Source organism: Megalops cyprinoides, chromosome 24 (assembly GCF_013368585.1).
Source record: "Megalops cyprinoides isolate fMegCyp1 chromosome 24, fMegCyp1.pri, whole genome shotgun sequence".
Taxonomy (NCBI): Eukaryota; Metazoa; Chordata; class Actinopteri; order Elopiformes; family Megalopidae; genus Megalops; species Megalops cyprinoides.
The window spans coordinates 5,464,329-5,485,799 of record NC_050606.1 but is presented as its reverse complement, the minus strand read 5'-3'; the positions used below and the strand labels follow the sequence as shown (position 1 = coordinate 5,485,799).

General features: G+C 42.2%; 4 protein-coding genes across 4 annotated transcripts; all 4 read right to left on the bottom strand.

Moving 5' to 3' along the window:
* Window positions 1–3,338: 3,338 nt before the first annotated feature.
* Window positions 3,339–4,277, bottom strand: LOC118771522 (C-C chemokine receptor type 4-like). The gene has a single exon (XM_036519529.1). The coding sequence runs from the start codon at window positions 4,275–4,277 to the stop codon at window positions 3,342–3,344; it is 936 nt and encodes a 311-aa protein (XP_036375422.1). The 3' UTR covers window positions 3,339–3,341.
* A 1,354-nt stretch (window positions 4,278–5,631) lies between these two features.
* Window positions 5,632–6,672, bottom strand: LOC118771521 (chemokine XC receptor 1-like). Its single transcript, XM_036519528.1, has one exon. The coding sequence runs from the start codon at window positions 6,670–6,672 to the stop codon at window positions 5,632–5,634; it is 1,041 nt and encodes a 346-aa protein (XP_036375421.1).
* Window positions 6,673–16,158: 9,486 nt separating this feature from the next.
* Window positions 16,159–17,720, bottom strand: LOC118771406 (C-C chemokine receptor type 4-like). The gene has a single exon (XM_036519390.1). It carries the CDS (start codon window positions 17,273–17,275, stop codon window positions 16,247–16,249), a length of 1,029 nt encoding a protein of 342 aa, XP_036375283.1. The 5' UTR covers window positions 17,276–17,720; the 3' UTR covers window positions 16,159–16,246.
* Window positions 17,721–18,518: 798 nt separating this feature from the next.
* On the bottom strand, window positions 18,519–19,637 carry LOC118771519 (chemokine XC receptor 1-like). The gene has a single exon (XM_036519526.1). The coding sequence runs from the start codon at window positions 19,635–19,637 to the stop codon at window positions 18,519–18,521; it is 1,119 nt and encodes a 372-aa protein (XP_036375419.1).
* Window positions 19,638–21,471: the final 1,834 nt, after the last annotated feature.

Genomic DNA, 21,471 nt, shown 5'->3' with positions numbered 1-21,471 from the left:
GGTATACTGTGAGCCTCTTTGAGAGAGGAAGTTCATGTATCTGAGCAGTGGTATCAGATTAAAACCAAGCAAGCTGTGGTAAAGTGTATTTTAATGGTATGTTTCGGGTCCTGAATTAATTAACCATGTTATCACTTCCTCAAAAAGCTGTGTTTCCTGGCCATTGTTTTTACTTTCATTTCTATGACATACTCCTAAGACTCATTTTTCAGGTTCCTCAGTGAGAAAGCACGTGCTGTATGAAGACAATTAACAGCCAGTTTAGCGGTTTTTATCACATAAGTGTTGAGATGAAGGAATCACTATGTTACTTATTTATTCATTGTTTGATTTGTATCTCGCCTCGTTTGGAGATGACCCCTCTGTTCCGGTGCACCAAGTAGTAGTGATTGTTTAACCAAAATTTTAATCAGATTTTTGTAATATAATTGAGTCAAATTTAATAGTTTGCCATGGAGTGCACTAGAGTGCAGGTAAAAATGATAATGGAAAAAGTTTGATTATAATTAAAAAGTCATGTTTTCTAAAATATGCTATAGGAAATGTTCTTAGTATATCAGCAGTTTGATAACGTGTTTACCCTGCATGTTTCAGAGTGCAGTTAGAGCTGTAAATTCCCTGACACAGTTGTTTAGTTTAGCATGAAAAGCGGAAAAGGGAAATTGTGCTGGTTTCTTCGGACTGTGAAATGGCTTCACACATCTTTGTTCGCCAGTTCACAGCTAAGTGTTAGCAACTGACACATAGCTACTATAAGACCTAAAGTTTGGTGCTTTATAAATTCTAAAGTTACATTGAACATTTTTTTGTTATTCCAGTTAAGGGTGATTCAGAGAATATGTTTTGGGGTAATGGAATATGTGAAAAATGTTTAGTCAGGTAACACTGTGCACATGTGCTTGCACCGGTTAGTTAGTAATTGTAATGTGTGTATTGTGAATATGGTGTCTCCGAATGGGCAGTTGGATGCTAGGCCTGTATAACCACTGAGCACCCAGTCACTGACCTACTCTGGAGCCTTAGGTGAACTGTTCAAAATTATTGTCGTTTTTTCCTCTTTTTTTTTTAATCAGCTATCATAAGTGGAAACCCTTAGCCAAATGTGAAATTGCTGGACTAATTTTTAATCTCATGATGCATGGCTTGGATGTAGACCTTACAATTGATTTCCTTGGTTTTCAAACTTGAGTAAGTCTTCAAATTTGTGAAATATTGTCATGAAAAGGTCAGACAACATCACAAAAACTGTCATTTTTGCCTCTTAACATGGACAGGAAAACCAACCGGAGACATGACAATATCATTTTAATGTTACATACTGTATTTCAAGACAACAAAGTGATCATTTCTGATGTGTGCACACACATTCACATTATGTCCTTGATGAAAAAGTTCTCTTGGTTTGTTTTACAGGATATTATTTATAGTTATTGAAATATAACCTGTTGATTGTACAATTGTCCAAAATAACCAGCAATAACATGGCAATTAGTAATTGATTACAATCAATCAATACAACAATTTCAAAACTTCCTTCTATAAAACACAGCCCTTGCACTCCCCAAAGTGAGCGGACAGTGATCCGGAAGTGCTCATGATTTTATCACATTTTTAAATTATTTCATAATAAACAGAGAAACTATTAAAATATTTATATGTTACTTATTAAAATGCACTGTGCCAGCTGCAGCTTTACAGTTAGGACCTGCCAAACAAGTTGTTCCTCACACTGCAATTTCCTGCCTCATCAAAATTCAATTTTGAGGCACTTTATGATTTACTCTCTGTGATTGGACCATGTCTCAGGAAAATCATCCTATCGCTTGCAAGCTACACTTTGAGGCTGAACTTATTTCTTGTGTAGTCAGCCAAACTAAGTTACGCTGACCCTTTCCACATGGACAAGCAAGTGTCCTAAAGTATATATACATTTGTCAAGGGAACAGGCTAACACTAAATACCACTGGAGCAGACCTGTGTTTTGCCCAGTATCATATGCAAATGTAAAGTTTGTTCTAGAAATGCCTAGAGTGATAAATTGATAATCTTTCCATATCACTGTAATGTAAAATAGATGCTCTCTCAAGGGCTAAAACTTTAGGTGACATCTACAGTAGAATTAGACAGGAAACTATTTATCAGAAACTGAATTGGTTTCCTTGAGAACCCCTGACTGATTAAAGCATTTTAGCACTGCCCCCTGCTGTACAGGAGAAGGAACACATTTCATAAACAAGCAAGAGCGTGTTCACACTGTCATATGCCTCAGAAGAAAGTGTTTTACCTATCCCTGTTAATGTCATTTGGAAAATTTTGTAAAACCAATAATGTTGATGTTGTTGTTGAAGTTTTCAGCTCAAACAGGTATGGAGGAAAATGTCAGGCCACACTTAATGGTGACTTACATCATCCTCACATTCACTAGGAAACATTCACGAGCAACAGCTGTGGTTCCAGCACTCTTGGAATAAGTCTGTAAAATGGCGCTCATCGATGGATCCAGGCTCGGTGCAATTCACAGCATGCTTGTGCTTTCCTGACCTGCACTGTCACCACATAGCCAGCAGATGGCGAAACAACGCAAGAAAATTCTGCGACGGCGAATATTGAGTCACAGCTATTGTGACTGAATTTGACCGAATTTTGAATTTGACCGAATGTTAATAAATTAGCAGTATTACACATTTTATACTAAACTATTTCTTTTTCCAGTTATATTTGTTTTCAGTTTAAAGAAAGGTGAGAGTCAGAAGCATAGTTTGTTATTCACACTTTCCCCTGGACTTAGGGAAGAAAAAAGAGATGAAAGTGAGATAAATATAAAAGATAAAATGATTTTTGTTGTCCCGTGACATAGCGCTAGCCCCTCATGGGTAGTCCTCGCTGACCTGTATCTGGTGGAGTGATGGATTGATACCCCGTGAGGGCAAACCCTCTCCCTGCATTTATGGGTCCCATGGCTAGCCCACTAGCACTCCAACACAGGAACTGACACACCTGAATGAAGTTCTTAAGCACCACGTCACAGACAATAAACAAAACAGAACATTTGGCAATCCATCAGATTTGAACAGCTCTCACAACAAGGGCATTATTACAAAACTGCAACTACACAGAAACAGTGCAGAGCATCACAGATACAAAAACGGCACACATTTTCACAGACACAACTGACAGCAGATACATACAGTGCAAAGAAACAGCCAAAAGTGACCACAATAAAAGGAATGAGATATTTACAAGCTTTGCTGGTTTGTCAAATTAGCAGTGGCCCAATACAGCAGTTGGATTGTATTGCAAAATGCAGCAGGCACTACAAGAGAATCTGCGGTCCTGGTCGGTCACACATACGTGTGGTGGGAGGTTGAGGCTCTGTGCCCGCTGCTCTGAGAGGGCTGGCTCCACGGGGACCTGATGGACAGCCTTCTCCCAGAGAGGTATTTCCAGAACTTCCCGCCGCCGAAGATGTGGAAGGCGGGATTCAGGAAGCAATGGCAGTAGGCCAGGGAGTGGCAGACGTAGTAGGCGTATTCGAGCGACTGAGGGGCATCCCAGCCCAGCAAAGTGAGGGAGGAGAGGAAGAGGACGATGTTGTAGGGAGCCCAGCACACAAAGAAGACCGCCACGATGAAGAATATCAGCCTGACCACCCGGTGGCGCTTCCCCGACCTGCACCTGGAGATGGTGGCCCAGATCCTGACGTAGCAGAAGAGGATGACTGTGAAGGGCAGGAGGAAAAAGAGCCATATCTGCAGGTAGTATCCCAGCAGCTCCCAGGCCAGGGGCCGGGAGGAGGCCTCACACAGCGTCCCGTCGTGGCTGACCCTTGTCTGTGAGAAGAACGCCTCAGGGACACTCGCCGCCACGCTGATTGCCCACAGCACGGCGCTCGTCAGTTTGAAGTAGCGCAGCATCCGCGCCCATGTGGCCGACAAGGCGTGTACCACCGCGATGTAGCGGTCGACGGTCATGGCCGTCAGGAACAGCATGTAGCTGTAAAATCCAAGAAAGAAGGCGCCTACGGCAAAGTGGCATGCCAGGGCCCCGAAGACCCACTCATGGAGGTGGTAGACGGCCCAGAAGGGGAGGGAGGAGGTGAGGAGAAGGTCAGAGATGGTGAGCTGCAGGAGGAAGAGGTTGGTGGTCTTCCTCAGGTCCTCGTGTCTCAGCAGCGCCCATAGCAGAAAGGTGTTCCCCGTCAGACTGAGGCAGAAGACCAGGCTGTATAGAACTCCTGAGAACGTTCCCCCGAATGTCTGCGGCTCATTTTTTCCCATGATAACCAAGTCTCCGTCATAATCCATATCATAATATGAATATTCTGTTGCGTTCTCGGATGTGTTAGAAAAGGGAAGGGTCGTAGTCTCGCAATCCATGCTTCTTTCCACAGCTCTGTAATCACTCAAGATTTACTGATGAGGCACTGAAAATAACAGTTGTTACAGATATTACACGCATGATGTCAGAAAGAAAAACAATAAAAAATTAATGCACTAATATACACAAGTGTCACATAATTCAAAGCTTTCTGACTTTATCATGCAATACTGGTTAAACTGATTGAAAATGATTGTTTTTAATCTTTGATTTATTCTTTTACTTTAGATCAGAATTCACATACATGAGTTTCTTTCTAGAATTGTGCAACTTACAGCAGATAAAATTTTGATTGTTTACATCCAATCCACCAGTCTCCACCAGTTAGAAATTCAACAGAGGAGAGTGTCTCCTTACCTCCAGCATTGCTGTACAAGCAGGCAGTCTGTCAGATATACATTTATGGTGACAGTAAAGAGGGGGAACTGCATCTCCGCAGCTGAGAAAATTCCATTTATGGTTCATCAGCAAGCTCATAGTGGGCTTCCTGTTCAATAATGAGCCCCTTCTGACATCACATATTTGTTGTCTCTCAGTATGACATTATTTACTTTTGTTTTTACTGCTCGTCCAGAGCAAGTCAGATGTTCCTTTTCCACATAGATCCTCTTTGCTGTTTTACCCTGAGTCATGACTCCACTTCACTGTCCAAAGTAATGCAGTGTAGACCGGCTTTGTCTTGTATTCAGAACATTATTGGTTTGATCACCAAGTGCTGTATCCTTGAGCGAGCGGCTTAACCTGAATTGCTTTGATAAACATACAAAAGTACAAATGGATAATATGGCAATGAGAGCTATATAATTTGACATGGATGAGAGCAGCTGCTTCAAATTCATTAAAACAAGAAAACATGTTTAAGGAAGAAACAGCAGAATTATAATCAATATAATATAATACAGAAACGCCATGATCCCAGAACACCCCTGAATCCTACATCCCCCTCTCAATGTGATATAATCAGATTGTCCTGCAGCCACAGTACACATACCCTACACATAGTTACAGGGGGTGATGCAGTCAGATGTTACGACCACAATGGACAGCAGCATTAACAGAAGACCAGACTCTTTCAGGAACTCAAACTAAAAACAAAACCTCCTGACCTCCTGTTGAGACAGAACAAAAACAGTCAGAAAAGTGCATGACTTAAACACACGCAAATGAAAAGAACCCAGTTGCCAACCCACCCCGCCCCCCATGCATCCCGCTGAAGGCATCAGCGTTCCCTCTAAGCCTGAGATTTGAGCTCTTTTAACTCCGTGCTCCGTGTCCGGGACCTGACATAGAGAGGTTGTCGGGCATCACCACCGCATTCTGAATGATGTTTGAGACGCTGTGCGCGGTGCTTTGCCTGTCGCCCCCTGCTGTTCGCCGCAGAGGATAGCGGAGGAGGAGCCTGGACAGGTGCCCCCTGAACTTTTGTGTGAAGGAGTACAGGAGGGGGTTCAGGCAGCAGTGCGAGTACGCCAGGATGTGGCAGAAGGTGAAGGCCGTGTCCAGTCTCACCATGACGCTGTTGTCGCCGCTGTAGACCACCTCGAGGAGCAGCAACAGATTGTAGGGCATCCAGCACACGAAGAAGGCCACCACGATGCACAGGATGACCATCACGGTCTTGTGCTTCTTCCGGGCGATGCGTCTCATGGTGACCTTGAGGATCCTGGAGTAGCAGAAAGCGATGATGCACAGCGGGAGCAGGAACAGCAGGCTAATCTGCAGGTAGTACACCACCTGGTGATTGGCAGGGCTGCCGGAGACCGTCTCACACTCCCAGCGACCCTGGCTATCCTCCCTGGCCTCCGAGAAGACCATGTCCAGCACGGAGGCCAAGATGCTGACCACCCACACGGCCACGCACGACACCCGGGCGCAGACCCTCCACTTCCTCAGGACCCCTGGGGAGCCGTGGAGCACGGTCACGTAACGGTCGACCGTCATGACCGTCAGGAACATCAGGCTGCTGTATTGGCCTACGAAGTAGGCGCCGCTCAGGAGCTTGCAGAGGACGTCACCGAAGACCCAGTGGGAGAGGTGGTAGGTGGTCCAGAAGGGGAGTGTGGAGGCGAAGACCAGGTCAGACACGGCTAGGTTCAGGATGAATAGGTTGCTGGTGTGTCTCAGGTTCTCGTAGAAGGCCAGAATGCAGAGGACCAGGGTGTTCCCACTCACACTGAGGAAGAATATGACGGAAAAGCACACAGCGGTCGCCACGCTGGTTGAGTAAGACTCCTTACCATTCGGGAGGAACACCAGGTCTTCTCCTTCTTCATACTCATCCGTCTCGTTCAGCATTGCTGGCAAAAGTGTGCTGACACTGACGTTTGGTAAATACCCAGCCGTGTCCATAACTGCTCTTCTGACAGTCACAGACCTCTTATATTACCCAACCTAACCAAAAGAGATTGCATCTATCATTCCTTGTCTAGTTTTTCTTGTGCTGAAGCTGTTTGCCTCCTGGGTTCAGCTTTCAACTGAAGGAATGGCGATCTGTTTCTGGTGAAATATGTGGTGGTAGCAGACAGCTTGCTGGATGATTTTCTGTGGCTGGTTTTTGAAAGAAAAAGGAAGCTCTCTCAAGGTCTTTTTCCGTATTTTAGTTGTCAGTCATTGCTAGCAAAATGATGAGTTAATACTGAACTCCAAGAACTAGAACTAGTACTGGGTAGGTATGTGTGGGTATCTGTGTGTGTGTGTTTGTCTGTGGATGACAGATGGGTAAGCATGTGTGCACAGTAGACTTATCAGCACCATGTGCAGTATATTTTCAGTGGTTGAGGTGTTGCATTTTCATCCGTGCAAGTAATTCTTCTGCACACTCAGTAAGTTTCAGAAGGACAAACATGTTTCCTGCTTTTTCACATAGTTTGCACAGTTTATTTGCACGCCATTGACTTCCATTTATACAGATTATGTTTGGACTACATAAGGCAAGTGCTGTATTTTCAAAACTGAAATAAAAGAATGCAGCACATTCACATTCTTCATTCTGGATTCATCAGTGATAAACTTAGCCGGCTTGTAGCTGTTTGATTGTCTTGAAACGGCCTTCTGCAAGACGAGGTCTCAGCATGACCGCAGACACAAGAAAGATGAAAGCTGGAAACTACCATCTGCACAAACACAATTTTGCCACAATTATATCTTGATTCCCTCTTAGAAACAGCAGTTTTACCATATCATGGGCCCACAAAGTGCCACATTGAAAATGTGGATCTAAATTATCATCTTTTTTAAGTTAAGTTAATAAAAAGGACTGCCTTGCTGAGAGAGATACACTAGTCAGGTGGAAAAAGCAAAAACATGCGACAGTGAAATTGTGGAAAATGGAAATATCACAAATCAATAACTTGAAATTCTTTTCAGTTTCTGCAATTGAACTGAATGGTAAAAATAATAAACTTTAAGTATCAGGACCAAAAGTTGTATTCTCAAACGCAAATTCTGTTAAACAACTTATCACACAATCACACTTACACATAAACAAGTCAGGCTCACTCTGTAAATAAAAAGCCAAATATTTAAAGCAAATATTTACTTTATTAAAAACCGGAAGCAGGGAGGGGATCAGATAAGTTCACTTTGCATTGTTTACATGTGACTTTGTTCATTATCCATTTTTATGTGACTTATTTATCTTATTTAATATATAGTACATTTGTACAGTTAGATGTTTACTAAAACAATTGAGTAGCTACATTCAGCCTGGCAGACAGGGGCATAAAAGCAGCAGACATACCATCTCAACAGCATAACCTCTGACCCCCTGGTTTTAATTCAGTATTTTAATACAGTACACAATATTTACATTACTGACAACTCAATACAGTTTGAACAATGCACAGAAATTGTTTTCTGCAGTTTTCAACAATTTTCACACAACAGAAAACATAGATTGATGGATAAAAAACATCATTTGACAATTATATTGATGTTCTGGATTGTGATTGACCTTTGATCAGTGGCTGAATCACTGTGCTTTCCACAAAGACTCTTTATGTGGGATCTGAATGTCTTCTCCAGTAAGATATACAGAATAGGTTTAATGAAGCAATGGGAGCAAGCAATCAGGAGACACATCCAAGCTGCAAAACCCGAATATACACTATGTTCTGGCATGAAGTGGAATACTGTTGTCAGAAGGCAAAACGCAGTCCACACCACAATGTAAGATGCTACTATGCTGAAAACAGCTCTTATAGTTTTATCCTTTCTTTCTCTTGTGGTTTTGGACTGTGTTTGGAATACTCTAATGAAACAAAAGATAACCACACAAAGAAAAAGGAAAAAGAAGATGCCTCTCCTCCATACATCTGCCTGAAGGTAATGAGCAGGTGCTGGAATGGCTGCCGAAAAGCTCACAGTCCAAGTGGTGACAGTGATGGCATAGCAACCTGCCTTTGACCCAGGGTCTGAGAACTGATGAACCACAACCAGATAACGATGGACCGTCATCATCATCAGGAGGAGGGTGCTGCTGTAGAATCCGGCGAAAATGAAAAAAAAAACGACATTCACAGAGACCTCACTAATCCATCTGAGTGTAATGGGAAGAAAGGCCCAGCATGACACTCCGACAGTGGAAACCAAATCGGACACAACCAGGTTTGCGAGGAAAGTATTGGTGAGCAGTTTCATTTTTTCGTACTTCACCAGGATCACCAGCATCAGGGTGTTTCCAACAAAGCCCAGCACAGCCACCAGGGACAAGCACACTGTTGTTAAGTACACAATCATATCTGCAAGAAGAATTGAACAATAATCTTCCTTCTGTTAGTGCTCAGAGGGGTCATATTCTTCCAATTCCAATTACCAGAATGCCAAGCACATCAAATATTTTGAGAAAAAATGTTTTCTGTTTAGATAAGATCATGCATGAATAAGAGAGACACTTGCTATTGACAAAACATGTTCCTCTTTTGAGTGACAACACTTGTCAGACCAGTGGGAGACATACATCTTGGTTTGGACATTATACAGCCTACACTGAAGAAATGAGAATATATGCCAAAAAAAGTGAATTTTTTATTTGCACAGGTAAGCTACCGCAGCACCAGTTCTCATTGAAATGCTAAATAAAAATCTAAGTCAAACTGATTTTTGTTTATTTAAATTAAGGACATTGACTGGGTTATTGCATTGTAGCTCAATGTGATATGCAAATAGCATAAGTTGTGTTATTTAAATCTATTTAGTAAAGTATTATATAAAAATAGTGATCACTTTAAATGATTCATGTTTAAGACATTAGCTAAGAATTTTGTAAATTTTATGAAGTGAAAAATGTCTTAAACATAAAAACCCATTTTACCCCCATTCATTTGGGGCTCTACTAAGAATTAGCCACTCAGATGTGTTTCTGTTAACTGTACTGGACCTTTAACATAGTCAATGCATGTTATCAGGAATGAAAGAACAAGATTATTTGTACACAAATAAAATTAAGCTGTACTTTCAGTTGTACCTGTTTTTTTTTTTGTTTTTTTTTTTTTTTAATTAGAATTTTTAAGAATATGATAAAAATCACTCTTAAAAACGATACACTGATTCTTTCCTAGTGTTCGGATTGACTGACATGTAGCTTCCCATTTATAAGGGAAGAGAGACGAGGTAGAGACTGAATGCAGTATGTGAAATAAATTACCTACTCAGCTGTGCTGGCGTCTGCTCCTTTTACTGAGGACCAAGGGATAGAGGTGCCTGTCAACCAGCACCTAATAGGAGACCAAAAGATTCTAGTTTATGTCAAATAAATGACAAATGAAAGGAAAATAATGCAAATAGACCTTTAATTGTATCTTTCTGTTCTGCACTACCAACTACACATGCCTGTCACAAAGAACACAGTGAATACCTGTCAGGAGATTTCAGGGTTGGTATTCAAATGAAAAGTCGAGTCAATCCTGACTAAGAGCTCTGCCAGAATATGGAGCGTATACAGTGTTCCTCCAGGAACAGTACTGACAGACGCTGTTCTGGAACTTTTAATTCTCCTCCACAACCAATCACTGGCTCCAAATGAGGTTGTAAAAACTAGAAACTTTGCATCTTCTGTGGAAACTACTGCTCTGCCATGTTTGTTATAATCAAGCTCTGAATTCTGCACAACCTTATCTCCTTCTTCAATACCCATCTAATGAAACCAAATAAAACATGTATAAATTCCATATGTGGTATTACAATTCATACTTACTTCACAGGTGTTCAAATGGGGTATAAATCTGTGGCCCTCGTGCAGTGAGCTGAAATGTATGCATCTGAGCAGAGGTGCAAGAGAACAGCAGAGGGCGGTTGTGGTGGTAATGGGGGTTTAATAGGTGCCAATGAGCTGCCCAAATAAGAATAGTATCATTTACTGGAAAACAAAATATAATGGTTCACCACATATTTGTGGTCACAAAGTAGCACAACTAAAAAAAAGATATGCACCTTTCATGTGACTATGTCAGAAAGTGCAGGTTTTATATAAAGAATTATTTTTATTATTAGAATTATCTTTATAAGATATAGAATGTTTTATAAATCAACACAGTTCAGCAGTTTTATAATTTTGGGCCTGTAGTGTGTTGATATGAAAACTTATAACTTCACTTATTTATTAATTTATTTGGTGTAGAAATAATTACTTTCCTGATTCGTTGGACTATCATCATATTTTAAGCATGAATGAAAGCAAATGAGAGAATGTCAAAAGAATTTAAAGCTATTTTTTTATTGTACTCTTAGTTTTGAGGAATTCACTGGCAAAACTAGTGTCTTTCTCTCCTGCCTCATGAAAATATCGGTCGGTTTGTTGGCAGTTTCTAGCAACAGATAAATATGATGATACGCTTTGTCTGTGCCAACAGTTGGGACTAAAGTTATGGTGATTTTGTCTCTTCAAAATTATCCAGAAAGACATCAACTGAATCTGCACAAGAAATAGAGTGAGAGGCTAACAGGGTTGCTGAGCATTGTAGTCATATTGCATTCTGAAACACTCAGCTATTGGTACAGGAAGCCCTTAGTAAAATGTTTTGGCTTTCTCTAGCTGCATTACTTGGATGTAGATCCCACGTTTGCCTTCATGTTTTCTTTCAATTATATAATTTCAGCTAAGAGATCAAAATGATACTATGTATCTCGCTTTTTGGAAAAGATAAGCAGGACTAGCAAACATCACATTAACTTTACATATATAATTATAAACATACTATTTGCAATGCTCACCGTACGTAATTCAATGATATTGAATGCTACAGTTGTATTGTTACTGATGGATGCGTTAGCAGGATATTGAGTGAAGAAATGAACTGGTTTTATAGCATAAAACGCAGACTGTAGACGATGACAATTGCACATAAATCTGAAATTTTCATGTGAATGTAACACATTTTAGAAATGATCATAATCAAAATCGGGATTGATTTGTTTAATTGACTTGAGCAGTAAATATATATATTTTTAAAATTTTTTATTTTATTATTATTATTTATATTTTATTAAAAATAAAAAACTGGGAGTGGATCAGCTCATCTCACATTACATATTTCTCTCTTTTTCCAAACCCAATACATGTCCTATATTTAAGATGCGGTTCATATATACAGTCAGGTATAGTACTTACTGAAGCAAATTAGATTAACTACCATGATCAGACCCAGGGTCTGACAGCTGATGAACCACACGCAGATAACAATGGACCATCATCATCAGGAGGAGTGTGCAAAAAGCAGTTTGCAGGCCACACCCTACACTTGAAAATCAAATTTGACACATCCAGGTTCACAAAGAAATGTGTTTGTGATTTTACGTTTTAATTCAGGTACAGACATTACCTGAGCGGTGGCAATGCAGCTTAAACAGTGCCAGGCATTTGCAGACTGATATTCCAATACTTAACATAAGTCATGTTATTAATGAAAGATTGCATGAAAACACTCATCACTTCAAATGTGTTCCATGTAAAATAAATTGGCAAGAAAGATTACTTAGTTAATTAAACATACTTTTGAAAACCTAGCCATCAGTGTATCTATTTGGAAGGCTGCTTTTAAGAATCAAAACATCCAAGACAGATGTGTTTCTCTTAAGTTGAGGACACTGTACTTCTAGCATAGTCAATATGCTTTATCAATGGTGCTTTTCAATTTGTAAAGTTTTTCATTCTTCACTTTCGTAATTCATAATTTTTGTAATCAGCCATCCCCTTACAAATCCTGAAAAAGTGAAACAGAAGGTGTAAGATTAGCTATACAGCTGCAGATAAATGTTTGCTTGTAACTTTCTATTCCAGACCCTCAAAAACACACGCCTTTTACAAAGGATATACAGTGGACGGCTGTCAACACATTTCAAGACTGCTGTTCCCCAAGGACCAGGGCTGAGAGACAACATTCTAGAACTTTGGATTTTCTGAGGCTACCACCAACCAGTGGTTCCAAACAAAGTCATGAAAGGTTGAATGAATGCCAGAATCCTGTGCAACTCCTGTGGACCCCATTACATCTGCATTCAAAACCGAGTTCTGAATCTCACACCTAGCATGCACCTGATAGAACAAACTCAAACTGATATGGATTCCATATGTAGTACTATAATTGATACTTGTGTTCAGATGGAGTATTTATCGGAGACGCTCGTGCAGTGAGCTGAAATGGATGCATCTGAGCAGAGGTGCAAGAGAACAGCAGAGGGCGGTTTTGGTGGTAATGGGGAGGTTTAACAGGTGCCAGTTGACCTAACCAGATAAGCCCAGCATCATTTACTGGAAAACAAAATATATTGTTGACCACATAGTTGTGGTCACGAAGTAGCACTGCTAAAGGCAGACATGCAAGTAAAACGCTTCATGTCATGTTTTTGAAAATTCTAAAATATGTTACAGGAAATGTTCTTAGGATATCAGTAGTTTGATCACGTGTTTAGCCCGCATGTTTTAGAGTGCTGCTAGAGCAGTTATTTCGCTCATCCAGTTGGATGAAGAGGAAAGGGAGAACTGCGGCTTTCTTCATTTCTTCACACGGTGTTCGGTTCAGTAGCTAGGTAGCTACTGTAAAATCTAATCTAAATGTTTGGTCAGATAACATTGTGCACGTGTGCTTGCACATGTCTGTGTGTAGCAGCGTGCTATGCTGTTGGTTATTTAGTCATTGCGTGGCAGAACTGAGGTTAGTAGCTCGTGTGAGCCCTGCGTAAAGCCCGTTGGGTAGCCGGTAGCGGGTAGCGGGTAGCAGGAAGCCGAGCAGTTAGCTTGTGTGCCTTTGGGGTAGCAGGTAGCCGAGCGGTTACAGCGGTCATGTCACTCCCTGAGACCTTCTTAGCTAGCGTTGTTGCCGGTATGGGCAAATTCCCTTAGCTCAACTGGTCACGACGCTGGTCATAAGGGGTTGGCAGCAGGCAGTGAGAACTCCTGTTCGAAACTCGCTCGCTGACGCACGTAACATCCAGTCAAATACCCAACGTAGTGTAAACCCGCTAAAATTGTAATGTATGTATTGTGAATATGGTGTCTCAGAATGGGCAGTTGGATGCTAGGCCTCTGAGCACCCAATCACTGAGATGCTTTGGAGCCAAAGTGAACAAAATCATCTTCTGTTTTTTAAGTTAGCCGTCATAAGTGGAAACCCTTGTTTAAGTGTGAAATCTGTTGACTCATCTTTATTCTCTCTTGATGCATGACTTGGATTTACTCAACATCCTGGATTTTCAAACTTCATTAGCTCTTCAAGTTTGTGTCATGAGGTGTACTCTTCGAATATTGTCATGAGAAGGACAGAGAGTGCATTTCACCAACCTTCTTTTCTGTGTCTTAGCATGATCAGAAAAATCAGCTGGAAACGTGTCAATGACACTCTAAAGTTACATATTTCAAGACAACAAAATGATCATTTCTGATGCGTGTGCACATGTTCACATCATCTCCTTGACGAAAAAGTTCTCTTATTTTGTTTGACAGGGTATTTATACTTCTACAGTTATTTAATAGCTTGTTCATTATGTGAGTCCCCAAAATACATAGCAATAACATGGTAAATAGCAATTAATACAGAAGTTTGCAGACTTCCCTCTGTAAAGTGCAGCCAGTACACTCCCCAAAAAAGAGTGGATAGTGATAAGGAAGTGCTCATGATGTTATCACATTTTCAATTTATTTTACAGAAAACAAAGAAATAATTAAGACATTTACATGTTGCATATTAAAATGCACTGTGCCAGTTGCAGCTTTACATTTAGGGAATGTCAAACAAGTTGTTCCTCACACTGTAATTTCCTACCATATCAAAATTCAGTTTTGTGGCACTTTGTGATTAACCCACTGTGATTGACCCATGGCTCAGAGAAATCATCCTGTCACTTGCAAGCCACAACTTGAGGCTGAACTAAGAGGATGTCATTTCTGAATTAGCCAGTCAAACCAAATTAGACTGACAAGTAAATATCCTAAATATGCATCTGTCAGGGGGACAGGTTAATGCCAAATACCACTGGAGTAGACCTGTGTTTTGCCCAGTATCATATGCAAATGTAAAGTTTGTTTTAGAAATGCCTAGAGTGAGAAATTGATAATCTTTCCATATCACTCTAATGTGAAATAGATACTCTCTCAAGGGCTAAAACCTTAGGTGACCTACATCTACAGTAGAATTAGACAGGAAACTATTTATCAGAAACTGAATTGGTTTCCTTGAGAACCCCTAACAGATTAAAGCAGTTGACCACTGCCCTCTGCTGTACAGGAGAAGAAACACATTTCATAAACAAGCAAGACCTTGCTCACACTGTCACACACCTCAAAAGAAAGGGCCTCACCTATCCCTGTGAATGTGATTTGGGAAATTTTGTAAAATCAATCTTGTTGATGCTGAAGTTTTCAGCTCAATCAACAGGTATGGAGGAAAATGTCAGGCCACACTTAATGGTGATTTACATCATCCTCACATTCACTAGGAAAATTCAGGAGCAACAGTTGTAGTTCCAGTACTCCGGGAGTATGTCTGTAAAATGACGCTCATTGATGGATCCAGGCTCGGTGCAATTCACAGCATGCTTGTGCTTTCCTGACCTGCACTGTCACCACATAACCAGCAGATGGCGAAACAACACAAGAAAATTCTGCGACGGTGAATATTGAGTCATTGCGACAGTTACTAAAGTGACTGAACGATATTAAATTAGGTTATATATATTAGATATTAGATCTATCTATCATTTTACACTATGTTAACACAATTTCCAAAACTTTTTTTTATTCACAAGAATATTCATTTTAAGATAAAAGAAACTGCTGACAACTTTTTTAATCAACAATTTCCCTTTGAATTGGAGAAGAAAAAACTGGTAAAAATGAGATGAAAGTAAGAGAACATTATTTTCTTTGTTGTTTACTCTGGAGTAAAGACTTAAGTTACATCTTTGTTTTGAGGGCTGCAAGCCCCTCACAGGTAGTCCTTTCTCACCTGTGTCTGGTGGAGTGATGGAGTGATACCATGAGATTCCTGCATTTTTGGGTCACATAGCTAGCCCACTAGCACTCCAACACAGGAACTGACACACCTGAATGAAGTTCTTAGGCATCATCTCACACGCACAGAACATCTGGCAATCCATCAGATTTGAACAGCTCTCACAACAAGGGCATTATTACAGAGCAGCACCTACAGAGAAGCAGTGCAGAGCATCACAGATACAAAAACGGCACACATTTTCACAGACACAACCGACAGCAGATACATACAGTACAAAGAAACAGCCAAAAGTGACCACAATAAAAGGAATGAGATATTTACAAGCTTTGCTGGTTTGTCAAATTAGCAGTGGCCCAATACAGCAGTTGGATTGTATTGCAAAATGCAGCAGGCACTGCAAGAGAATCTGCGGTCCTGGTCGGTCACACATACGTGTGGTGGGAGGTTGAGGCTCTGTGCCCGCTGCTCTGAGAGGGCTGGCTCCACGGGGACCTGATGGACAGCCTTCTCCCAGAGAGGTATTTCCAGAACTTCCCGCCGCCGAAGATGTGGAAGGCGGGATTCAGGAAGCAGTGGCAGTAGGCCAGGGAGTGGCAGACGTAGTAGGCGTATTCAAGCGACTGAAGGGCATCCCAGCCCAGCAAAGTGAGGGAGGAGAGGAAGAGGACGATGTTGTAGGGAGCCCAGCACACGAAGAAGACCGCCACGATGAAGAATATCAGCCTGACCACCCGGTGGCGCTTCCCCGACCTGCACCTGGAGATGGTGGCCCAGATCCTGGCGTAGCAGAAGAGGATGACTGTGAAGGGCAGGAGGAAGAAGAGTAATATCTGCAGGTAGTATCCCAGCAGCTCCCAGGCCAGGGGCCGGGAGGAGGCCTCACACAGCGTCCCGTCGTGGCTGACCCTTGTCTGCGAGAAGAACGCCTCAGGGACACTCGCCGCCACGCTGATCGCCCACAGCATGGCGCTTGTCAGTTTGAAGCAGCGCAGCGTCCGCGCCCGCATAGCTGAAAGGGCGTGCACCACCGCGATGTAGCGGTCGACAGTCATGGCCGTCAGGAACAGCATGTAGCTGTAAAATCCCAGAAAGAAGGCGCCGACTGCAAAGTGGCACGCCAGGGCCCCGAAGACCCACTCGTGGAGGTGGTAGACGGCCCAGAAGGGGAGGGAGGAGGTGAGGAGAAGGTCAGAGATGGTGAGCTGCAGGAGGAAGAGGTTGGTGGTCTTCCTCAGGTCCTCGTGTCTCAGCAGCGCCCATAGCAGAAAGGTGTTCCCCGTCAGACTGAGGCAGAAGACCAGGCTGTATAGAACTCCTGAGAACGTTCCCCCGAATGTCTGCGACTCATTTTTTCCCATGATAACCAAGTCTCCATCATAATCATAATATGAATATTCTGTTGCATTCTCGGATGTGTTAGAAAAGGGAAGGGTCGTAGTCTCGCAATCCATGCTTCTTTCCAAAGCTCTGTAATCACTCAAGATTTACTGATGAGGCACTGAAAATAACAGCTGTTACAGATATTACACACATGATGTCAGAAAGAAAAACAATAAAAAAATGAATACACTAATATACAGTAATATACAATATAATTGTCACATAATTCAAAGCTTCCTGTCTTTATCATGCAGTGCTGGTTAAAATGATTGTTTTTAATCTTTGATTAATTGGTTAACTTTTCCTTTACATCAGAATTCACGTACAAGAGTAATTCCTTTTTAGAATTGTGTAACTCACCGCAGAGAAAATTTTGATTGTTATAGCCAATCCACCAGTCTCACTCTCTCCCCCGCTCGGTTCTTATACAGGTATGTTAGAAATTCAACAAAGGAGAGTGTCTCCTTACCTCCAGCATCGCTGTACACACAGGCAGTCTGTCAGATAGACCTTCTGGTGGCACTGCACAGTGGGGAACTTCATCTCCGCAGCTGTGAACAGCCCATTTATGGTTCAGCAAGCACATAGTGGGCTTCCTGTTCAATATTGAGCCCCTTCTGACGTCACGTATTTGTTGTCTCTCAATATGACATTTACTTTGCTGTGCTGCTCATCCAAAGCGAGTCAGATGTTGTTTTTCGACATAGGTCCTCTTTGCATTTTTGCTCCGAGTCATGACTTCACTCCACTGCCCAAACTAATGCGGTGTAGACTGGTGATTAAGGGCTCGGTATTTTACCCAGAAGAATTTTTGTTTGATCCCCAAGTGCTCTATCCTTAACCTTAATTACTTTAACAAACATACATAAGTACATACGGATAACATGGCAATGAGAGCTGTATAATTTTACATGGATGAGAGCATGCTGAGCAAATTCAAATGAAAATAAGACATACATAAGGAAGAAACAACAGAATTACAATCAATACAGAAACGCCATGATCCCAGAACAACCCTGAATCCTACATCCCCCTCTCAATGTGATATAATCAGATTGTCCTGCAGCCACAGTACACATACCCTACACATGGTTGCAGGGGGTGATGCAGTCAGATGTTACGACCACAATGGACAGCAGCATTAACAGAAGACCAGACTCTTTCAGGAACTCAAACTAAAAACAAAACCTCCTGTTGAGACAGAACGAAAACAGTCAAAAAAAGAGCATGACTTAAACACACGAAAATGAAAAGAACCCAGTTGCCAACCCACCCCGCCCCCCACACATCCCTCTGGAGGCATCAGCGTTCCCTCTAAGCCTGAGCTTTGAGCTCTTTTAACTCCGTGCAGGCTCCATTTCCGGGACCTGACATAGAGAGGTTGTCGGGCATCACCACCGCATTCTGAATGATGTTTGAGACGCTGTGCGCAGTACTTTGCCTGTCGCCCCCTGCTGTTCGCCGCAGAGGATAGCGGTGGAGGAGCCTGGACAGGTGCCCCCTGAACTTTTGTGTGAAGGAGTACAGGAGGGGGTTCAGGCAGCAGTGCGAGTACGCCAGGATGTGGCAGAAGGTGAAGGCCGTGTCCAGCCTCACCATGAAGCTGTTGTCGCCACTGTAGACCACCTCGAGGAGCAGCAACAGATTGTAGGGCATCCAGCACACGAAGAAGGCCACCACGATGCACAGGATGACCGTCACGGTCTTGTGCTTCTTCCGGGCGATGCGTCTCATGGTGACCTTGAGGATCCTGGAGTAGCAGAAAGTGATGATGCACAGCGGGAGCAGGAACAGCAGGCTAATCTGCAGGTAGTACACCACCTGGTGATTGGCAGGGCTGCCGGAGACCGTCTCACACTCCAAGCGACCCTGGCTATCCTCCCTGGCCTCCGAGAAGACCATGTCCAGCACGGAGGCCGAGATGCTGACCACCCACACGGCCACACACGACACCCGGGCGCAGACCCTCCTCTTCCTCAGTACACCTGGGGAGCCGTGGAGCACGGTCACATAACGGTCGACCGTCATGACGGTCAGGAACATCAGGCTGCTGTATTGGCCTACGAAGTAGGCGCCGCTCAGGAGCTTGCAAAGGACGTCACCGAAGACCCAGTGGAAGAGGTGGTAGGTGGTCCAGAAGGGGAGTGTGGAGGCGAAGACCAGGTCAGACACGGCTAGGTTCAGGATGAATAGGTTGGTGACATGTCTCAGGTTCTCGTAGAAGCCCAGAATGCAGAGGACCAGGGTGTTCCCGCTCACACTGAGGAAGAAGATGACGGAAAAGCACACAGCGGTCGCCACGCTGGTTGAGTAAGACTCCTCACCATTCGGGAGGAACACCAACCCTTCTTCTTCGTACTCATCCGTCTCGTTCAGCACTGTTGGCAAAAGTGTGCTGACACTGACGTTTGGTAAATACCCAGCCGTGTCCATAACTGCTCTTCTGACAGTCACAGACCTCTTATATTAACCAACCTAACCAAAAGAGATTGCATCTATCTTGCCTTATCTAGTTTTTCTTGTGCTGAAGCTGTTTGCCTCCTGGGTTCAGCTTTCAACTGAAGGAATGGCGATCTGTTTCTGGTGAAATATGTGGTGGTAGCAGACAGCTTGCTGGATGATTTTCTTTGGCTGGTTTTTGAAAGAAAAAGGAAGCTTTCTCAAGCTCTTCTTCCGTTTTTTTAGTTGTTAGTCATTGCTGGCAAGGTGATGACTTAATACTGAACTCCAAGAACTAGAACTAGTACTGGGTAGGTATGTGTGGGTATCTGTGTGTTTGTCTGTGGGTGACGGATGGGTAAGCATGTGTGCACAGTAGACTTATCAGCACCATTTGCAGTATATTTTCAGTGGTTGAGGTGTTGCATTTTCATCCGTGCAAGTAATTCTTCTGCACACTCAGTAGGTTTCAGAAGGACAAACATGTTTCCTACTTTTTCACATAGTTTGCACAGTTTATTTGCATGCCATTGACTTCCGTTTATACAGATTATTTTTGGACTACATAAGACAAGTGCTGTATTTTCAAAGCTGAAATAACAGAATGCAGAGCTTCATTCTGGATTCATCAGTGATAAACTTAGCCGGCTTGTAGCTGTTTGATTGTCCTGAAACGGCCTTCTGCAAGACGAGGTCTCATCATGGCCGCAGACACAAGAAAGATGAAACCCAGAAACTACCAGCTGCATGAACACGACTTTGCCACAATTAAATCTTGATGCCTTCTTAGAAACATGGCCATTTTAATGCATTATGGGCCCTCAAAGTGCCAAAATGAAACTGTGGGTTAAACTTGTCATCTATTTCAAGTTTTAAAAGGACTCCCCTGCTGAGAGAGATGCACTAGTCCGGTGGAAGGAGGAAGTGAAAATTTCACACAGGATTGAGATTCAGATGGGAATGGCTGTGTGTGCAGTACATGCAACAGTGAAACTGGAAAAAAGCTCAATAACTGTTACTGAATTTTGTCTCAATTTCTACAGTTTAACTGAAATGGTAAAAGTAATAATCTTTCAGTTCCAGAACCAAAAGATCATGGGTTGTATACTCACATGCATATCTTGTTAAACAATTTATCATACAGTCACACTTACACATGAACAAGCCAAGCTCACTCGGCACACAGAGAGCCAAATACTGTATGTAGAACACAGGATATCTTTTACTAAATACATAAAGCAGAGAGGGCATCAGATCAGTTCACGTTGCAGCGTTCATATGTTTTATACATGTTTTATGTGACCTATTTAATATGCAGTTCATTTGTACAGTTGGATGTTTACTAAAGCAATAGAATAACTACATGCACCATGACATACAGTGACATAAAATCACAAACATAACACCACAACAGCATAACCTCTGAACCCCTTGTTTTCATTCTATTACCATTTTTTTTAGCAATTTTCACTCAACAAGAAACATAGATTGATGGATAACATCATTCTTCAGTTATATTGATTCTTTTCTGGATTGTAATTGACACATTGTTGTGATCGGAGGGGTTTATAAAATGAGCGAAAATCCACAGAAGGCAATCAGTGGTCGATCTTACACTACCTATTTAATACATAGTCCATTATACTGAGTAGCTACATTTATCGTAACCATGACATGAAAGCAGACATACCATCTCAACAGCATAATCTGCAACACCCTTGTTTTCATTCCAATATAGTACACACTATTTACATTACTGACAGCTCATTACAATTTGAAGAATGCACAGACACACAAATGGGTTTCTGCAATTTTTCAACAATTTTCA